At 42.0% G+C, this 20,513-nt stretch overlaps 1 protein-coding gene across 1 annotated transcript; it reads left to right on the forward strand.

Moving 5' to 3' along the window:
* The first annotated feature begins 1,393 nt into the window (after positions 1 to 1,393).
* Positions 1,394 to 20,256, forward strand: LOC124151886. The gene is made up of 6 exons (XM_046524569.2): positions 1,394 to 1,511; positions 8,914 to 9,128; positions 11,130 to 11,277; positions 12,173 to 12,318; positions 12,520 to 12,699; positions 19,711 to 20,256. The coding sequence occupies exons 2-6, from the start codon at positions 8,930 to 8,932 to the stop codon at positions 19,890 to 19,892; spliced, it is 855 nt and encodes a 284-aa protein (XP_046380525.2). The 5' UTR covers positions 1,394 to 1,511; positions 8,914 to 8,929; the 3' UTR covers positions 19,893 to 20,256.
* Positions 20,257 to 20,513: the final 257 nt, after the last annotated feature.

Genomic DNA, 20,513 nt, shown 5'->3' on the forward strand with positions numbered 1-20,513 from the left:
TGAGGTCGAGATCTACGCTTCCTAAAAACGGCGTGTTTCTGGGCCACCCCTAACCTTGTTGTGCGTACGTGGACTTTTTTTTTTTTCAAAAATAGTTAAAAATTGGATTACGATTCCGAAAACGTATTAGACCAATCTCAGTGCATGGCTATATGTCTTTGTACAATGCCCTTTTAGCAGTGGCAAATAGTGAAAAATAAGTTGTTTTCGGAAGGGCCGACACTGAACCAGTATTCACTGTAGTTTGATTAAAATTTGAAACAAATAAAGTTATCACTGAGTTTTGTATGGTTAATCAAGGTTGTCATGGAAACATATTTGAAGCTGTCATTTTTTTAATTATTCAAGGTGACGTCTCGTCTTCCTGCAAGTGTTTACTCGAGATAGTGAATGTAGACAAATGGTGCAACTGAGATTAACCTTTACCTTTGTTTACTGTGCCAGTAAACAGTATTTGTCTATATATTTGCGAATGTTAACGTATGTCAACTGACTGTCAATTGCGCATAGCAAAATGGAGGAAAAAACATATCGCGAAGCTTCCTTTACACACGAGCGAGTCACGTGAAAAGAAACTAAAAAAAGGTCGTTATCAGACTCTACAGAGTATGACTTAGCAGTTTGATCGCTTGTCCCAGATATTCACTTATAGAGGTGCATGACTCGTGTTATTATCAACCTGCAGACATCAGTGAACGTCATAACATTTTTTCGGGATCTGATTTAGTATGGAGCGAATATCCTAGATTCTGCCCACGCTTGGAAACAACAAAGGCGGATCCTCATGGGGTGGGGAGGGGGTGGGGAGGTTGGTGGGGAGGTAGTATGTTGTGTGCAGTAAAAAATGACTGACATAGGATTTTGATATTTTGGATCCCTCCCTTTTAAAAATGCCGGATAACCCTTGAACAATAATTAATGTTGAACACGAATTGACAGTTAACGCTACGTGACTGTACAATAACGACACATGGTTTTAATCAAATAAAGAAAAACAAATTTGCTCATTTTATTTTAGGGACGAGGGTGGACATGAAGTGTTTTACATGTGTGTCATTTGGTGTCATGAAAAAAAGTTAAAATAGGAAGTGGGGGTCGACGCAATATATGGTACAGTCCACACTCACCACACACCTTAATAAATTACCAGTCCCATTTTTGTTAGTTTATTTGTTATGTAACGAGAGATGCAGAGTGGATATTGAATACAAAGTGGTTATTGTCACCAAACCAAATTTTGTTTGGACAGTGATGAGGACAATCTACGGTGGAAACTGTCCAGTTTAAATACGTTTGTGTTCGCGCGTCATTCAGAACAACATTTCAGGCTCGGAATTAAAGATGATCATAGCCGTGTTGATGATTTTTGTGAAATTCCATTTTCGTTTTTGGTGACCCATCATGACCTCTGTGACTTTCATATAAACCCGCGGACAGTCACCTCGCCTTGTCAAATCAGCTGCACTGTCGGAGAAGCGAAATCGTTCACTCGTCAACAACCGATCTTGAAGGTAATTAAGGATGCCATTAATTACATGTACCCGTTTTCCATTTATTTTCATTTATTATGCACCGTCATATTTATGTCATGTTTGCAATGTACAAAATGTTTGATGCGTGGGAGCATCGTGCGCTCATCGTGCTTCGCGAGTGCGACAGAGGCCCTGTAAAGGTGTATTAATTTATAATATTTTTATGTATAAATGGTTGTGTTGATAAATATGTTTTGCTCGAAAGCACGGTTCGTAATTAATACAGTGAGTCATCAGTTGTTGTTTTTTCATCTAAACCGTTAATAGGTAGAGAGCGTAAACAATCCTCAAACCAGTTTAGGCCTCATCGGTGATGCTGACATAACAGCACTTGTATTTATCCTGTTGGGTATTCAACAACACCGTCAACGGATATTTCCTTCCTTGTCAGTTCACGTCGTAGTTTACGAAGCTGTCGATGGTGATTTGAGTGCCTGACATGGGCTGACTATTTATGTCTGCGGTCTGTAACTGATATTAAACTGAAACAATGACTGATTCCACTCGTATATTCCATGAGTTTACGACTTTTCTTGGGCATTTAGATCTTACAGAATTTTATATGATTATGTGGAAAATAATGTGTATAATTGGCTTGTGGGCAGATCTGTGCTGACATTAAAGCAGTAAAATACCCAAAGTATATCATATAAAGGGCCTGCTGTATGTATTGTACTTATCACCCTGACCAAATTCTAGACCTAATTGTATGTACAGTAAACTACGGTTATAACGAACTCAAAGGGACCACGGATTTTAGTTCGTTATGACCGTAGTTCGTTATAAGCACATGTATAGCATATATACAACAAATGGCCGGGACTAAAAATTAAGTTTGTTACACCCCCCGGACGGTGTAACCTTCAATAGGTATTTATTACCTGAAAGAATTCAAAATGAAGAATTCGATCTCAGACAATATCTGTTTATTCAGAACAGTAATGGCGTCACATGTGAGATGACAAATCAAAAGGATAATTAACAATTAACAATAAAATTGAATTTCAGTACATTGCTTGGACTTACACCTAGCATTAAGCAGATACAGCTTATGCAAATAGTGAATCCATAGTTATCTCCCTTGGATTACATTGGAAAATTCACTAAGTTACTATTATGACAATATTGCATTAAACTTTGACAGAATACTTCTAAATGCATTATATATGTGAAATTATTGATAAAAAAGTAATAAAACATTAATTTAGCCTTTTGTTATAAACTGACCTCCAAAAGAAACTTTACCAACTGAAAATATAAATTTCAGACAAAGTATACATTTTTTTTCGATGAAGTCTATCTAAAACACATAACCTAAATACAACAATAGTGTTTGCAGAAAATGTTAATCGTCTGTTACATGTTTGCGAGATAACACGTGAAAAACACGTGCACCACGGACAACTGCAAATGCACGTGCGGGTAAGGGTATAAAACAATTGCAACGGCAAGTCAGACATCCACAGTGACAAAAAAACACAAAAGAAATGCCATGACTCACGGTCGAACAACGTTAACGAGCCTTGGGTATGGTACAGATGGGAGCCACCCACGCCCATATTGCACGAACCTTCGGTTGCTCCCGTGTTGCTGTTACCAACTTGATGCAACGTTACTTGATGCGGACCGCTGACAGGCCAAGAACAGGCAGACCCAGGGTGACCAAGCCCCATGATGACCGGTACTTGCGTACCTTGCACCTCCAAAATCGCTTCCTGACAGTGACGTCATTGGCGACAAATGCCTTAGGTCACAGGGTTAGTCGACAGACAGTGGCCAGGAGACTCAGGGCTCATGGAATCAGGGCTTTTAGACCATACAGAGGACAGCTATTGACAGCGCAATATCGTCGTCTGCGATTGAGATGGGCCCGGACTGTACGACGTTGGCAACGACGTGACTGGCAGAGGGTTGACTTCACTGACGAAAGTTGATTCTGTATGTTTAGGGCTGATGGAAGATAACGTGTTTACCGCCGAAGGGGTGAACAAACGGCGGCTTGTTGCGTGCAGGAGGTCGTACCATATGGTGGAGGGAGTGTCATGGTGTGGGGGCAGGAGAGGATCTGTGGGCAGGAGAGGACACCGCTGGTCATCCTTGACGGAAACTTGACAGCTCAGCGTTACAGGGATAACATTCTTCGTCCAGTTGTCCTACCATTTCTCCAACAGCAGCCACGTGGTGTCATTTATCAGCATGACAACGCTAGAGCCCATACAGCCAGAATTGTCACTAACTTCCTTGCAGCCAACAACGTCAACGTCCTGCCGTGGCCTGCACGCTCACCCGACATGTCCCCCATAGAACACCTCTGGGACTTGATGGATTGTCGTGTTCGACAACGACCACACTCTCCAGCCAACCGGCAAGAACTGATCTTGGCCCTCCAAGAAGAATGGCGTCAAATCCCACATGACCTCATCAGACGACTGACTTTTTCTGTGTGTCGAAGAGTTTTTGCGTGTATTGAGGCATTTGGTGGTCACATACGCTACTGTCTGGCGCTCGGCATTAAGGGGCTAAAACAAGGACTGGTCGGCTCGGAGTCAGTATACTGTGTCTGAGTGGGGTATTCATGTTAAACTGCGGCATGGTATCTCAGTGAGCTAGCACTATAAATCGGCATCAGTCCGGACTAGTACAAGCAGCCACACACACACATACACGTGCATGCACGTCGCTATATAAAAGTGCAATAATCTTGGACGCGACGTTAAACCCAATTTCACCTCACCTCACCTCACCTCACATACGCTACTAATGACTTGTTATTGAATGTGAGCGATTGTTTATGTACTCTGCCTATTGTCCATGATTCTGAAAGCTCGAGTTTTGTACCACACCCAACTTTGGGGGGCTCTGACGTCATTCTCGGTCGCGGTATGATTGTCATTTTCAGTGTTGATTACGTTGATATATTGATCTTCTCAATACACTTTACTTCATGCATGTATGTTTTGTTGTTTTTGAGCAAGAGTGATTTCAAACTCTGGTAAAGTTTCCTTTGGACGTCAGTTTATTTTGACATGAAATATACAAAGTTGGGACAATTGTATAATAATGTGTGAAATAACAAATTGAAAATATATAAAAAAAACCCTTGAAAATAGCTTTGACAGTAATTGGAAAATATTTGTAAAACAATACTAAAAATTGTCCTTGACAAATATATTGACTACACTATAAATTCAGCTGACTAGATTTGTTTACATTAAAAGTTACAAAATATTAATATATTTTGCAAAGAAATCTAAAGCGAATTACAGTAATGCTGATTAACAGAAATTCAAACCATTACTAACTATTACAGCAAAGTTATGGCTATTTACTTGCAACACGCAAATGTAACCAATACATCAATTGACAACCTCGAATTAGAATTACCTCCCTTAGACTGTAAGCGGAAGTGGCGCTTTGACCACGTGTAATTCTAGAAAGTTCTTACAGAATTGTCTAGCTTTCATTAACTTGCACTTTCACTAATTTCTGCATTTACAGAATTTGTAGTGATTAAAAATTAACAGATTTACAAGAAATATTCTCTAAAGAATGTAACTATTACAATCAAATGTTTGAAACACGACATAATCACAAATTACAGCTAATCACGAAACTAACGCTACAGCATGTTGCTGTTCATAGAGCGACGTTCATTGATACGACATTTCAATCAAATATAGAAAATATACATAAGCACATATGCAAAAACCTATGTAAATATGTTCCATGTGTTGGGGGAAAGGCGTGGGTTCTGATTTGGATTTGATTACATACCTGAAAGAATTCAAAACATAGAATTCGATCTCAGACAACTTCTGTTTATTCAGAATAGTAATGGCGTCACATGTGAGATGACGTCACTTTACCCATGCGGCTATCAATAGACAAGGAAGATACAGAAGTGTCTGTTGATTCTTTTCAATAACTATTAAAATGAATTTGATGAATTTTGATCTGAAATAAACCAAAAATTTATATGGGGTCCCCAAAAGTAGCAAGAATATTACATTTACTTATGTGCCTTTTGGAGCGCCTAACAATATCAGTCAGTTCATTATAAGCATGTTCGTTATAACCGTAGTTTACTGTATACGTATAATCTTTGTAAGTGCCCCCTTCTAAGACCGAACATTTGCATGACAGTCTTTGGTTTCTCATGTATAGGACAGATTTGAAAAAGAAAACAACGGTGTGTAGAAGGGTCATATTATTGCATATAACTTTTAACAAAAACATTTTGTCTTCAATGATGTTTGAACAAAGTTTATTCTGCAGTGTTTGCTTGATCAGTGATAACAATGTTGTGTATGACTGCCCGGTGCATTTATTGTGGGGAATACATTGTATATGTTACACGATTGTCATCAATTTAATTTGCAAAATACTTTGTTTTGTTTTAACTTGTCTGGAGTATATTGGTTGTGGGTCAAAAATGATTAATCCGTCATTGTCAAAAATAATAAATTCATGAACAATAATAAATTCATGAACAAGAAAGTGTATTATTGTAAACAAAAAGTGTATCATGTTTAATTTGTGAACAAAAATTAATGTGAACAATAAGTGTATAATCCTGAACATAGTATTCCCCTTCCATTGTTCTTTCAGTTGTGTTCAATAGCTGATGAGTCATCGGTTAGAAAAAATTGTTGTTTTCATATTTGCATTTCTAATAAAATTTTCTATGTGTATATGTAGCTGGAATATCACTTGAGTTCAAAGACAAAGCATTTCTATGATCGTACTGTGTTAGAATAGGTCCCCAGCAACCTAGGCGATCAAATGGATCGGGTGGTCAGACTGTGTTACTTGGTTGGAAGTTTGTCATTGTACCCCAACGACATTGATCATTGCACACAATATCAATCACTGGATTGTCTGGTCCAGAGTTTATTGTTTACAGGCTGCCGTCATATAGCTGGAATATTGCTGAGTGTCACATTAAACAACAACAAACAAACAAACAAGATCTCTATTTGATATATTCACAACGATCATGCTTCATGTTGACTGGGGGCGGTCGGGTAGCCTAGTGGTGGTTAAAGCGTTGGCTTGTCACGCCAAAGACCCTGGTTTGATTCCCGACATGGGTACAATGTGTAAAGCCCATTTCTGGTTTCCCCCGCATTTGGCCATGCCCACCTCGTATCTGTTCGATGTTGACGCATGAATAAAAGAATCAACTCAAGAGCCTCATGAGTCGTGTTGACTGTAAATGTACACACATGCCTTGTTGGTTTCCATGTATATCTATACACTCACAAATACACAGCTCTAGAGCTCTTCATGTACCCAACAACTCGTAGACGCTTGCCACCTGCTTGCCCTGAGACTGGGCGGTGTCGTCGGTCCAGTGGTTTAATGTACAATCACTGTAGGACCAGCTAACCATGTCAAATGAGATGGGAATGATATTCATCTTTAGGAGTAGTCGAGTGTGTGAGAGGATGGTTACCATGGAAACACAGACTCCGGGGGTATCCACTGGGGTGTTACTGAGGTAGTTAACGTTGTTCATGACTGGTTATTTGTAAATGTAAGGTCTGATAGTAGTCTTGCTCTTCAAATAAAATCTGTAAAGATGTGTTTAACAGGATATGCGTGCATTTGCAGGGGTCAATATTTATGCAAGTTCAGCTTTGGTAGCGAATTGTGGATCCCTCCCAGTACATTGTAAAGAATATCATTATGTTTCCCTGTATTCTATACTGCTATATATGCAGTCAATGATGTGAGTACAAGGATGCTCAGGAAGGGTTTACTTACACTTCCATCTATGTTCACAATAAAGAATGATAATAATGGATATAATAATCTCAGATTTTCCAGAGGGAATGAATCCGGCCAATAGGCCAATATAAGACATTATCGTGATTATCATTGATTATAGCTAAAATGGATAGAATTATCATTAAACCGCCCGCACGTTATCAGAAATGAGCGGGCCACTGTAACTTGATAATGCCCTCATATTGCTTGACGACTGGCCATTATCAAGCCCTTTGTTAGGTGACGTCATAGGGTAGAGAAAATGACGTCACGTATTATAGTGACGTCATCTGGTTTGTTCTATGACGTTTCCATATCTGTAAAATGTGGTCAGTGACATTCGTGTTGACTTCAGTAAATGTTTCAAAACCGATGTTGTTGTTTCTTTTTATTTAATAACAAATTCCATCAATTTTAGCTATAATAACGGTAACGCTCTTTTTCAGGGCATTATCATTTGCAGAAGCCCTCAGTCTTTTCAACTGCCCTCCTTCGTCGGGCAGTTAATGGAAAACCACAGGCTTCTGCAAATGATAATGCCCTGAAAAATAGTGTTACCCTTATAATAATATAATTTGTAAGATGGAAACTCACATCTCTCGGTCTGGAGTGAGTGAGTGCGTGAGTGAGTATGGTTTTACACCGCTTTTAGCAATATTCCAGCAATATCACGATGGGGACACCAGAAATGGGCTTCACACATTGTACCCATATCGGAAATCAAACCCGGGTCTTCAGCGTGATGAGTGAACGCTGTAACCACTAGGCTACAGGACCGCCCCCTATCTCGGTCTGGAACCGGCAATGCTTCTTACCCAGTTTTCTCGATTTTCGACAACCGATCTAACTACACAGTGACGTCCTACCGGAAGTTGTCTCGGCTCGAGGATACGGTCGGTGGAACGTTGAGAATTGCATTTCACCAGTTTCAGAAGTTATTTTACGTTGTATCACGGCTCTGTAGGAATATACAATGCACTTAGATATACCAGATGCAATATTTGTAGCCATACAAGGCGGATTAAAGCCATTATGCTACAAGAAGTATTTCCTGGAACAGACTCACAAATATAGGGGACGTCACACGTACTATCACATTGCCAAAACTGGTGATTTGGAACGTATTCACATTTTGTTTTTGCACATTAAACAGTCAGTTAGATCAGTGGTTAATTTATGTAGCAAAAATATATACGTTCATGCTTGTATACTGTACTGCATACAACATGTACAATATGATTAATCTCACAAACACTTTCTCACTGACCGAACTATACAAACCTGTACATTACAACTAGGTTAATGTATGGCAGTTACCATGGTTACTATCTTACTGTCTTAGCGCTAAGGTGACTTAGCTGGGGCTCTTGGGCTCAAGTAAATCTATCAGAGTGTAGGGGATGTCACTATCATCAGGGCATCGGGTCTGCTGGGAGAGGTGGTTCGATATCCGGCTGCATCATATCGAAAGATGTCAAAAGATGGTACTTGTTGTTACCCTGGCTGGCGCTCGATATATTTGGGATAAAACAAGGACATTTGCTACGATGAACCAAATTTCACCTCCTGGCATTGGTGTATAAACATTTGATCATTCTCCGAATTGTTGTAGATACAGTATCAGCAGAATGTCCGCCCCCACCCCGAAGCAGAAACTCCGCCTCATCACGTATCTGTCCCCGGGGGTGGCGCTGGAGGTGTTTGAGATGGTGCTGCAGTACCTTGAGTCTGTGCTGGACGTGGATGCCTCGCTAATCTACGAATCACGATGGAGTGGCCCTCCTCCCACTCGGGTTGACCCTTTCACAGACAACCAAGTTGATATAGGTTTGTGTTGGTGGTGACAGTGTTCCTGGGGGATTTCTAGACCTGCCGACGTTCTAGAGGCTGACATACAGCCCAAAATATGCAGTAACTGTCATTTAAAATTCTCAATTGAGAAATAATTTTTTTCTAACTCATATTTATATGTCATGGCTTGGTTGAGGTGACATGTATCTCACTGATGACAGGACCAATAAAAGGAAAAGGCTTTAAATATTGAAGATCAAATTTTGAGTTATTTTGATCAATGTGATTTCCATTACCTGGGCCCAGTAAGGTGTTGTGTTTAATCACATATATTTTTATGATAGCATTGCAACATACAGTGTCATGAAAAACATCTCCAAAAAATATTTGAAAGGTTGAGCTTTCTAACCCGAAACCGAGAATTTTCCTACATGCCCTGCATAATTTCCTACGAATCTTACGTCATTGCTACGTATCCTTCATAATTCCAACGTATCCTACATAGTTGCTACGTATCCTTCATAATTCCAAAGTATCCTACATAATTGCTATGTATCCTTCGTAATTCCAATGTATTCTAAATAATTGCTACGTATCCTTCATAATTCTAAAGTATCCTACATAGTTGCTACGTATCCTTCATAATTACAAAGTGTCCTACATAATTGGTATGTATCCTTCGTAATTCCAATGTATTGTAAAAATTGCTACGGATCCTTCATAATTCCAAAGTATCCTACATAATTGGTATGTATCCTTCCAAATTACAACATACCCTACATAATTGCTGCGTATCCAACATAATTTTAACTGCTACGTATCCTTCATTATTCCAACGTATCCTACATAGTTGCCACGTATCCTTCGTCATTCCAATGTATTGTAAATAATTGCTACGGATCCTTCATAATTCCAAAGTGTCCTACATAATTGCTATGTATCCTTCCAAATTACAATATACCCTACATAATTGCTACATACCCAACATAACTGCTATGTTTCCTTCATTTTTCCAACGTATCCTACATAGTTACTACGTATCCTTCATAGTTCCAAAGTATCCTACATAATTTCTATGTATCCTTCGTAATTCCAATGTATTCTAAATAATTGCTACGTATCCTTCATAATTCCAAAGTATCCTACATAATTGCTATGTATCCTTCGTAATTCCAATGTATTCTAAATAATTGCTACGTATCCTTCATAATTCCAAAGTATCCTACATAATTGCTATGTATCCTTCGTAATTCCAATGTATTCTAAATAATTGCTATGTATCCTTCCAAATTACAACATACCCTACTTAATTGCTAAGTATCTAACATAGTTGCTACGTATCCTTCATTATTCCAACGTATCCTACGTAATTGCTACATATCCTTCATAATTCCAACATATCCTACATTGTTGCTACGTATCCTACATAATTGCTATGTATCCTTCGTAATTTCAATGTATCCTACGTAATTGCTACTTATCCTTCCAATTTCCAACGTACCCTACATAATTGCTACATTTCCTTCCAAATTCCAACGTACCCAACATAATTGCTACGTATCCTTCATCATTCCAAAGTATCCTATGTAATTACTATGTATCCTTCCAAATTCCAATAGACCCTACATTATTGCTACATATCCTACATGACTTTCTAAGTTACATTGTTTTCCAATGTGTCCTACAATATTTCCTTAGAGTGTCTGCCCGCAGAGCGGAAGGTCATGGGTTCAATCCCTGGCTACGTCATGTTAAAAGATGGTACTTGTTAATCCCCTGCCTGGTGCTCGGCATGAACGGGCTAAAACAAGGACTGGTTGTCTCGGGATACTGTATCTGAGTGGGGTATTCATGTTAAACTGTGGCATGGTATCTCAGGGGGCTAGCACTGTACAATCAGCATTATTCCAGACTAGTACAAGCAACCACACAGTCATTGCCCCTCACCTCCCATAATTTCCTTGTATCTAGACAATTGCCTCCGTATCTTCAAAGCTCCTTACACAGGAACTAACCATCTTCTCTAATTTTACCCAGCATTCATGTGCAGCACTGCCTTCCTGCGTCTCATTCGCGACAAGAACCAGCATGTCGAACTGTGCCAGGCAGCGCCCCTCCACCGGCACCCCAACGCCCTCAGCCGACCCGTCTACTTCTCCGACGTTGTGGTGCACGTGGATAATGTGTAGGAAATGCTTGCTGTTATATGACCTGATCAATGCGACTATGACACTATCCCTTAAGCCTGTGGCTTGCTTCAGTCAGAAGGAGAAATCAAATGCTGTAAATCTTGAAATTAATATGTCTTCAAATTAATACGACTGCTGACCCCCACTCAAAAATGTGACTTAATATCAATGCGGCTCCCCCAATCCTATCCCAGTGGGATGATGCATACCTTACCGTCATCCAGCCCTACCTTAATCCAGTCACACAAATAGCACCGCTTATTAGCGCCCAGTAGAGCACTTCCGTAAAAACAATAAACAGTCCAAAGTGTGCAGTGAGATCGTCTTATTCTTGATGGTTATTTTGGAGACATAAATGCGAATTTTGATTAATGTTAAGAAACGCCACTCGCATTTTTCACATTTAATTCACGCTCACGTTATTTCACGCTCACGTTATTTCAAGATTTACAGTATACCCGTGCAATATTTGACAGGTTCCGGGCAAAGTTTTGTGGGAGAATTCATAACAGGGTCTGAGATTCTGTAATCTTTCAATGACCTTGGCTTCTTGTTGTTCATGTTGGCTTCTGATTTGAGCTGAATTATTGGAATCATTTTGGGAACTGAAAGCTTGAAATGTGAACCATTTGTGAAGACTGGTAGGATGGACAGTGGCGCCATTTGCTGGATTATACATGAGCATTGTAACCGTGAAATTGTATTTCAAAGAAATCTGCTGACATTAACGTATAAATAGTAAGTCCCTTCAGTACCACCACCCACACCAAGTTGACACAATGATGTAGCTGATATGTAGGAAATGCTGCACAAAGTGGCCTTAAACCCAACTCACTCACTCACTCAATCATTATTACGTCTGTATCCAAAATCTGCCATCTTGTCTCCCAGAGCCAAGTTCAAGACCTTGCATGACCTGAAGGGCAGTCGCTGGGCATACAACGACACTGTCTCCCTCAGTGGGAACATCATCGTCCTAGCGGAACTGAAACGCCTTGGTGTCAACGCAAGCTTCTTCGGGAATGTCATTCAATCAGGTAGCACGTCATTCAATCTGGTAGCACATCATTCAATCATGTCGCACGTCATTCAATCAGGTAGCACATCATTCAATAAGGTTGCACATCATTCAATCAGGAGCATTCTACTCATTCATGGAATCAGCACATAACTCTTTCATATGTTTAGGTCCCTCGTCATTGAATTAGTATTATGACGATTCAATCACTGTGTTTCAGGGGGCCACCTCAAGTCTATTGAGATGGTATTAAACAGCACTGTTGACGGGGCCGCCATAGACAGCAACACTTTGCAGACGTTTGCTGAAAGGTTCCCCGAAAAGAGGAAGAAGCTGGCTGTAGTTACCTCCCTTGGTCCAATGCCGATCTACCCAGTTGTATTCAACAGCAGGTTGTCAGGTAGGTGCCGTTGTTGGGAGCAGGCGGGACAGTTGTATTCAACAGCAGGTTGTCAGGTAGGTGCCATTGTTGGGAGCAGGCGGGACAGTTGTATTCAACATCAGGGTGTCAGGAAAGTACCGTTGTTGGGAGCAGGCGGGACAGTTGTATTCAACAGCAGGGTGTCAGGTAGGTGCCGTTGTTGGGAGCAGGCGGGACAGTTGGAGGCTGGAAGCTGGAAGTCTGTGTCCCTTATGTCACTGCAGAGTTGTGTCCCTTATGTCACTGCAGAGTTGTGTCCCTTATATCACTGCAGAGTTGTGTCCCTTATGTCACTGCAGAGTTGTGTCCCTCATGTCACTGCAGAGTTGTGTCCGTTATGTCACTGTTCAGAGTTGTGTCCCTTATTTCACTGGGCAGAGTTGTGTCCCTTATTTCACTGAGCGGAGGTTTGTCCCTTGTATCACTGTGCTGAGTTGTGTCTCTTTTTTCCCTTGGCAGTGTTGTGCCCCTTATTTCACTGAGCAGAGTTGTGTCCCGTATATCATTGAGCAAATTGTGTCCCTTATTTCGTAGTGCAGAGTTGTGTCCCTCATTTCACTGTGCAGAGTTGTGTCCCTTATTTCACTGTGCTGAGTTGTGTCTCTTATTTCCCTTGGCAGAGTTGTGCCCCTCATTTCACTGTGCAGAGTTGTGTCCCTTATTTCACTGTGCTGAGTTGTGTCTCTTATTTCCCTTGGCAGAGTTGTGTCCCTTATTTCCCTTGACAGAGTTGTGTCCCGTATATCACTGTGCTGAGTTGTGTCTCTTATTTCCCTTGGCAGAGTTGTGCCCCTCATTTCACTGTGCAGAGTTGTGCCCCTTATTTCACTGTGCAGAGTTGTGCCCCTTATGTCACTGTGCAGGGTTGTGCCCCTTATTTCACTGTGCAGAGTTGTGTCCCTTATTTCATGGTGCAGAGTTGTGTCCCTTATTTCACTGTGCAGAGTTGTGTCCCTTATTTCACTGTGCTGAGTTGTGTCTCTTATTTCCCTTGGCAGAGTTGTGTCCCTTATTTCCCTTGGCAGAGTTGTGTCCCTTATTTCCCTTGGCAGAGTTGTGTCCCTTATTTCATGGTGCAGAGTTGTGTCCCTTATTTCACTGTGCAGAGTTGTGTCCCTTATTTCACTGTGCAGAGTTGTGCCCCTTATTTCACTGTGCAGAGTTGTGTCCCTCATTTCACTGTGCAGAGTTGTGTCCCTTATTTCACTGTGCAGAGTTGTGCCCCTCATTTCACTCTGCAGAGTTGTGCCCCTCATTTCACTCTGCAGAGTTGTGTCCCTTATTTCACTGTGCAGAGTTGTGTCCCTTATTTCACTGTGCAGAGTTGTGCCCCTCATTTCACTGTGCAGAGTTGTGCCCCTTATTTCACTGTGCAGAGTTGTGCCCCTCATTTCACTGTGCAGAGTTGTGCCCCTTATTTCACTGTGCAGAGTTGTGCCCCTCATTTCACTGTGCAGAGTTGTGCCCCTTATTTCACTGTGCAGAGTTGTGTCCCTTATTTCACTGTGCAGAGTTGTGTCCCTTAAGTCACTGTGCAGAGTTTTGTTCCTTATTTCACTGGGCAGAGTTGTGTCCCTTATTTCACTGTGCAGAGTTGTGTCCCTTATTTCACTGTGCAGAGTTGTGCCCCTCATTTCACTGTGCAGAGTTGTGCCCCTCATTTCACTGTGCAGAGTTGTGCCCCTTATTTCACTGTGCAGAGTTGTGCCCCTCATTTCACTGTGCAGAGTTGTGCCCCTTATTTCACTGTGCAGAGTTGTGTCCCTTATTTCACTGTGCAGAGTTCATTTTTTCGGATGCTTGGTATGGTATTGGTTTTATGGCATGTTCAGAAAACCTTCAATTTTCAAATTGGATCAGTTCTGTAAGAGGTGATTCTCTGTGATTCACTGTACTTGTGGAACTTGGGCTTCTACTGAGATTCTTTATTGTAATCGTTTGTTTGATTATAGATACAATTATAAGCTATTAAAAAATAACTTATTATACCGTTGTAAAATAAAATAAGGTACTTCAAAGCAAAAAGGGAGACCCAGATATTGTCAAATTGAAGATTCAGGTCTTGCAAGAGTTCAGGTATCTAATTCTGTATTTTTCTCTTACCCTGCATTTCTCATTAATGCATTTTTTGCTGTTTTTTTACAGAAAGACAAACTGTGTGAGATCCAACTGCTAAAAAAAAGTTGTTCCAACCAGTAGAGGCAGCACCCTCGCACAGTTGGCATGTCTCATCAAAGCACATTACTGCTTTGTCACCTCCACGGACGAATGTACTATTGTATCCCTTGTTATCCCCCGCCGCGCGAAAGCGCGAAGCGGGGGATATAGTATTCACGACCGTCCGTCCGTACGTCCGTACGTACGTCCGTACGTCCCACCTGTTTGTTGCCGCGATATCTCAAGAACTAAACACTGGATTGTCTTCATATTTGGAACTATGGTGTATATACAGACACCGCAGACACCAGTCGGTTTTGGTGACCTTGACCCCATTTTCAAGGTCACAGCAGGCATATCTGCTTTTAGAGTTGGAAAATGGTGTTGCCGTGATATCTCAAGAACTAAACACTGGATTGTCTTTATATTTGGAACTATGGTGTATATACAGACTCCGCAGACACCAGTCGGTTTTGGTGACCTTGATCCCATTTTCAAGGTCACAGCAGACAAATCTGCTTTTAGAGTTGGAAAACGGTGTTGCCGCGATATCTCAAGAACTAAACACTGGATTGTCTTCATATTTGGAACTATGGTGTATATACAGACTCCGCAGACACCAGTCGGTTTTGGTGACCTTGATCCCATTTTCAAGGTCACAGCAGACAAATCTGCTTTTGGAGTTGGAAAACGGTGTTGCCGCAATATCTCAAGAACTAAACACTGGATTGTCTTCATATTTGGAACTATGGTGTATATACAGACTCCGCAGACACCAGTCGGTTTTGGTGACCTTGATCCCATTTTCAAGGTCACAGCAGACAAATCTGCTTTTAGAGTTGGAAAACGGTGTTGCCGCGATATCTCAAGAACTAAACACTGGATTGTCTTCATATTTGGAACTATGGTGTATATACAGACTCCGCAGACACCAGTCGGTTTTGGTGACCTTGATCCCATTTTCAAGGTCACAGCAGACAAATCTGCTTTTGGAGTTTGAAAACGGTGTTGCCGCGATATCTCAAGAACTAAACACTGGATTGTCTTCATATTTGGAACTATGGTGTATATACAGACACCGCAGACACCAGTCGGTTTTGGTGACCTTGACCCCATTGTCAAGGTCACAGCAGGCAAATCTGCTTTTAGAGTTGGAAAACGGTGTTGCCGCGATATCTCAAGAACTAATCGCTGGATTGTCTTCATATTTGGTACTATGGTGTACAGGCGGGGGATATTTCGTCACTCTGTGACAAATACTTGTTGAATAATATTTATTGTGTTGCTTATTTGTGTGTTTTATGGATTTAGTCATGGTAATTTACGGGCTTATTGTTGATCCTTCCCGCCATTTTGGAAGTACTTTCGTGTCTTGGGATCTGAATCCTTTTATTTGGCTTTGTAATCCATTAATTTGGTTTTACCTCATGTTTGTCTGTTTCAAGCTTTGCTTTTCACTAACTTCAACTTTTAAACAAAAGATAGTTTGAGTTACATCATGCTTCCCGTTGCTGCCACATCGTTAGGATTTTGCCTAAATTCCATAAATTCCATGGCTTACAACTTGGAGACTCCCTCCCTAACAAGACCGACGCCCTTTTGCAGTCTTTCAGCCTCCCTTGCCATCACCTTTATTGACAACATCCGGTGACGCCTGTGACGGGATCTGCTTTTCTGTCTCCTCTGCCATTTACTGGCGCACTTGGCTTTCACGGCGCAGGCGCCTGGGTTTCTCAGCTTTTCCTTGGCTCATCTGGCGCCTGCTCTTCTCTACTCTTCTTTAGCATCTGCGATGCCACTGACGCCTCCTGTTTCCAGGCATTTAACCCTCCAATCGGGGGCCCAACACATGCTCCTGCCTTCCTTCGTTGATCAAGCGTGGATGCAGTCATTGTTTAACCAGTCGGTTCCAGCCTCATTAGTGTCCTATTCAACAGTTTCTCGCCCCCTTCATTCAGCTTCAGGATCCGGAGATTCCCACCGTCCTAATAGTTCACCTACACCCATACCTCTAGTGGTTGACGATGAAATCGAATGGCTTGGGAGGCATATCCGTGACTGCGCTACAGCCAAACATTCACCTGTTTGCAACGCATCCAGACAGGGTTGGGGAGCTCACTTTGAGACTGAGATGGTTGCAGGGCTGTGGTCCGAAGATCAACTCCATTGGCACAGCAACAACCTCGAGCTAGAAGCACTCATCCTGGCTGTTTCTCATTGACAGAGCACTCTCGGTCACGCCCAGTTGACCATCTCCATGGAAACCATCACTGTGGTGTTGTATCTGAGGAATCAGGGTACTCTCCACTCTCAGTCCCTCCCTGCTGAACCAAATCTTCTGGTTCTTTGACCTGGTGGACAGATTGGACCTGCAATTCCCTGTTCAACACATCCCAGGTTGCAAGAACATTCTGGCAGACCCTCTGTCCAGGCCGGACAAGGTGGCTCCCAACGAGAGGCAGCTCTACCCAGAAGTCATCGCCATGATCTGCCTAACGATCGACTGTTCAAACATCAATCTGTTCGCCACAACTTAGAACTGCTAGCTGTTAACTTTTTACTGGTTCTGGATCCGGCATAAGTGGCAGTCGACGCCCTCAGCGTTCCATGGGAAGTATTAAGCGGGTATTCTATTCCGCCTCAAGTTCTTGGTGGCCAGCCAGAAGTTGGTTTGTCGAAAATCTGAAACCTCGCCAGAGACAGCCCCTAGAACTTTCGGCGTGGCCCAACCTTCTGTTCCACAGTTCCTGGCTGAGTTTCTTCTTTAAATGCACAGCACACATCAGTTGAAAGGCCCTACCATCTACCTGGTCACCATTAACTCTGTTCTTGCCATCCCGGACATCGAAGAATGATGGAAGGTGAAGACCAGAAAGCCAAGCTCAGAGCACCTGCGTGGGATCTGATGAGGTGAAGCTTTTATTATGCCCAGTTAGGGCATTGAGGGTTTTCCTACAATGGTCTAAAGCTTGCCGCAAGCCTAAGAAACGCCTTTCCCTACTGGTCTCCCCCTTGTCGCAGTTGGAGGTCAGCCGGAACACTATTACCTGTGCTACTATTACTATTACTACTACCTTGGGGTGGTCATCCTCCAAGCTCATAAAGCCGCTGGATTGGATCCCCCCAAGGTTAAGAACCCACACGAGATCAGGGTGGTCGCATCTACCATGGCTCTCATGGCGTTCACAGTTTTGGTCCCCTTGTTGTAGCCAAACAGGTTACCACTCCCTGACGCCACTGATTCTCCGACCCCCTGAGCGGGGCCCTTGTACCTCTCTGATGTATATCACCCCAGACAAGAGGGCTCTACTTCACTCTTAGGTCAGTTCTAGTTTTTGGCTTCCTGCCTCATTCTATCTCTGTCACCTGTTCGGGTTTTCCTTTTTGTATCAACTCTCGTTTCCTTCCTTTCATCCTTGTATGCGGTGCGGGTTCATCGGACCTTCACGAGGGTTTTGTATGGAGCACATCTGAAGATAGGCCCACCTTCCGTGCTGTCTGACAAAGATGCATTAATGAGTAATGCAGGATAGGTTAAAAAATTCAGTAAAATCTAAATTTTGTTTACATTTGTATACTTACCCTGCATTACAATGTCTAAGTGCCCTCCCTTCCCTAGGCTGCCACCCCACGAAGTTTCAGATGTTTGTTTACAGAAGTTATGTGTTTTGATGTGACGTCATTGTTTCTGGGTCACGTGCCGACTGTCCAAGGGTGCTGCCTCTACTGGCTGGAACAATTGTTCTTTGGCAGCTGAATCTCACACAGTTCGTCTCTCTGTCAGAAAACAGCAGTAAATGCATCGAGGAGTAATGCAGGATACAAATGTAAAAACATTTACATTTTACTAATTATGTCTAGGCTTGTCATCTAACAATAGCATCTTGGGGCCTAACCATCCTCCAACAGACAACAGATGATGCCAAGTTGATTCTATTATTGCCTGCATTGTCACAATTTAAAGACCTCATTAATCCATACCACTGAAGCTGGTTTCCAGCTCACACTCAAGACACTGGCTGTTACTGTTTTCAAACAGAAAAAAAAGACCCGTGCAGATTCGGGGTAGAACAGGTCTTCAGCAGCCCATGTTTGCCGTAAAAGGCGACTATGCTTGTTATAAAAGGTGACTAACAGGATCGGGTGGTCAGGCTCGCTGACTTGGTTTGATGCATGTCATCGTATCCCAATTGTGTTGATCGATTGTCTGGTCAAGACTCGATTATTTACGGACTGCCATCATATAGCTGGAATAGTGCTGAGTGCCGCATTCAACAACAAACAATCTAACAATCAATCAATCAAACTGAACAAGTTTGATTTTGATTGATAAATAGAAATGTAGAAATAGATTCATGGCAAAACTCATGCATGCCTTTTGTCAGCTTGGTTGTATATTGTTGGTATATTAGAGATCAGAGATTCTCTGTGTATTAGACTTTAAATGTTATTACTGTTAAATGTCCACAAACTGGCTTGCTGATCTGACTTAGCACATGTCTAAGGTTTAACTGGGGGCACGGGTGGCCCAGTTGTCTGAGGTACCGGATTCACTGTGCAGAGTTGCGCCAGAAACCTATGATTGTGGGTTTGAATTGCAGTTTGACCCGATTATGTTTCTAGGTTTGTCAGTACCATACCCGTGCTCGTGGGTTTCACCGAAGTGGTAAACGTCTGAGACCTGCATCACTTTCCTCCCACGCCCCGATATTACTGTAATACTGTTAAAAGTGGTGTTAAACCCAACTCACTCACTCACTCTGAGGTTTAATTAGGTCAAGACATTATTTCAGTTAAGGGTAATCTGTCAATCTTGTGATATTCCTGTTTCAGCTGAAATGAAAGAGAAGATTACAAACGCTCTTCTGGATGTGAGCAAGTCTCCAGAATGGAGTGAGAAGTTTCTGTCGGTGAACATCCTGGGGTACAGCCCTATTGACATGTCGCTGTACAACCGTGAGACGGAGATCGTGGACCTGGTGAAGAACATGAGTATATCACCCGCTTTCTACTAGGTGCTGTACGTGGGCGTGGCAGCCGTCTCCTGTACAGCTGATCATGTTGGCACAGCCTCACAGTCTTGTTTAAAGAATTGAGTTAACAATGATCAGTTGTTTGTTTGATGTCTGCACAAAGATGGTCTTTAAATGATTCTTTGAGAGCTCAGGCTGCTTGTGACAATCGTTTCTGAAAGCATTTGCAGCGACGCTTACAGCAGACATGTTCCTCTGTCATGTGTGCCTCATTGTGTCATTGTGGACTGGAGGGAAGGTTTAAAGGGGCACTGATCTAACGCAATTCCCCGGGACTGGTTGTTGCCTTTGTTATTGTTTTTTCCCAGTGAGTACCCGGATGTATAGCAGAAATCTAGACTAGTTCGCGACCTCTGCTGCGCCATTCGTAAGCGCATTAGTCACTTTTATGGGTAGTAATGGCGTATGGTCACATTGATCAACAAAATGAAATACAGTTTTCGAGATAAAAAGGAAATGTAGGTATCTTTGTGAGTAGCATCGGTAATGGTGACGAAGTTTTGATAAGTCACTTGCTTGGTAATTTTGCGATTTTCGTTTACACTATTTTGACTTGCAACACAGAGTAAATATTTCACCTGAGCATATGCTTTTTTTTATAGT

The sequence above is a fragment of the Haliotis rufescens genome, unplaced genomic scaffold (genome assembly GCF_023055435.1).
Source record: "Haliotis rufescens isolate VD_foot unplaced genomic scaffold, xgHalRufe1.0.p SCAF_15, whole genome shotgun sequence".
Lineage (NCBI taxonomy): Eukaryota > Metazoa > Mollusca > Gastropoda > Lepetellida > Haliotidae > Haliotis > Haliotis rufescens.

Bases quoted from the DNA above. Each gene is read 5' to 3' on its own strand.
- LOC124151886 (XM_046524569.2), top strand. From the start codon at position 8,930: ATGTCCGCCCCCACCCCGAAGCAGAAACTCCGCCTCATCACGTATCTG. The intron at 9,129-11,129 runs GTTTGTGTTGGT...AATTTTACCCAG, and splicing joins AGACAACCAAGTTGATATAG to CATTCATGTGCAGCACTGCC. The intron at 12,700-19,710 runs GTAGGTGCCGTT...TTCCTGTTTCAG, and splicing joins ATTCAACAGCAGGTTGTCAG to CTGAAATGAAAGAGAAGATT.